A 1555-nucleotide genomic window follows, 5' to 3' on the forward strand; every position below is an offset into this window, starting at 1 on the left:
AATTAAAAGTCATTCAAAAAGAATGAAGTTTTATTAAAATATAAATTTTTATTTTACTTTTTTTTTTTCAAAGATGAAATCCTCTATTTTTCTGCTAATGATGTAATGAAAAGTTTTTCATGAAGGAGTGATTTTCAATATCTTCAAGGAAGAATATCAGCCGTAAAATCCAAATCCGCCGTAGCTGCCACCAAAGCCTCCAAATCCGCCTCCGTATCCACCGTAGCCGAAGCCAAAGCCATGTGGTCTGTAGCCATAGCCGCCGAATCCATAGGGACTACCTCCAAAGAAGAACCGTCTGCTGGGTTCAGGTGCTGGAAGGGCTCCAGTCAGTTGCATGAGGGCAAAAAATGCCACCAACACCAAGAGGGCAACACTGGTCTGTATAGAAAGGGAAATCAATTTCACTATCATTTTGTAATATATCATTTCACGTTTTAGCTATGCTAAAGAAACCATGATGTGTGTATTAATACGTAAAAAGTTAAATGAATTATATGTTGACAAGTAAATAATTAACACACCTACACACCCACACACATACATAGAGGTATATGCATATATACAAACATATCCATATATGTATATATACATATATATATATATACATATACATGAATATAGATATAGTTATAAATACATATGCATATATATTTGTGTATATATATATATATATATATATATATATATATATATATATATATATATATATATATATATACCGTATATACATATATATATATATATATATATATATATATATATATATATATATATATATATATATATATATACCGTATATATATATATATATATATATATATATATATATATATATATATATATATATATACCGTATATATTTATATATATATATATATATATATATATATATATATATATATATATATATATATATATTCTATGTAGATCACTGTGTATTCATGCATTTTTCCAATTATATAAATAACTCATTGCCATGAGAATAGTATATAGTGCAATTATCATAATAATGTTTCTAAACACATTCAACGACAATAATATTTGAAATTAGTGATGTAAGATACAATTGATTCATGATAAATTGTCTATGTGTTCCTCTTTCAAGAACCGGAAATTGGATATCCGAATATCCTATATGTTCTAAGAACCTTTTGAAGGTTTAAGGTAATATAATATCTCAAAATAATCTTACCGTTTTCATGATGAATAAGATTTCTGTTGCTTCCTTTACTGATTCTGGAAATTATTTGCTTCTTCACCAGACACTCTCTATTTATACGAAGCTGGACGCAGTTTGCAGAGTTGCCAAGAACTCTATTTTCTGCAGCTGGATATTAAAGGAATTTATGCTTTTAATGGCGAATAAAACATTTGATTCTTGTTTAGACTTGTGTTACTCAATGTAATTGGTTAAGATACTGATAATCCATTGCAGATTGACTATTAGAAATGAAATGTGTATTTACTTCGTGTTTGTAAAGTATCATATTTTCAATGTTGAGAAATTCCTTGCGTAAGAATGGGAATCACGGGGTAAAACCGGACCCTGGCT

The 1555-nt window shown here is 28.0% G+C and overlaps 1 protein-coding gene across 1 annotated transcript; it reads right to left on the reverse strand.

Moving 5' to 3' along the window:
* Window positions 1-1238, reverse strand: LOC137624947 (keratin-associated protein 19-8-like). The gene is made up of 2 exons (XM_068355879.1): window positions 1196-1238; window positions 1-381 (listed from the first exon to the last, which is right to left on the reverse strand). The coding sequence occupies exons 1-2, from the start codon at window positions 1202-1204 to the stop codon at window positions 157-159; spliced, it is 234 nt and encodes a 77-aa protein (XP_068211980.1). The 5' UTR covers window positions 1205-1238; the 3' UTR covers window positions 1-156.
* Between the last annotated feature and the right edge of the window lie 317 nt (window positions 1239-1555).

Source organism: Palaemon carinicauda, chromosome 31 (genome assembly GCF_036898095.1).
Source record: "Palaemon carinicauda isolate YSFRI2023 chromosome 31, ASM3689809v2, whole genome shotgun sequence".
Classification (NCBI taxonomy): Eukaryota; Metazoa; Arthropoda; class Malacostraca; order Decapoda; family Palaemonidae; genus Palaemon; species Palaemon carinicauda.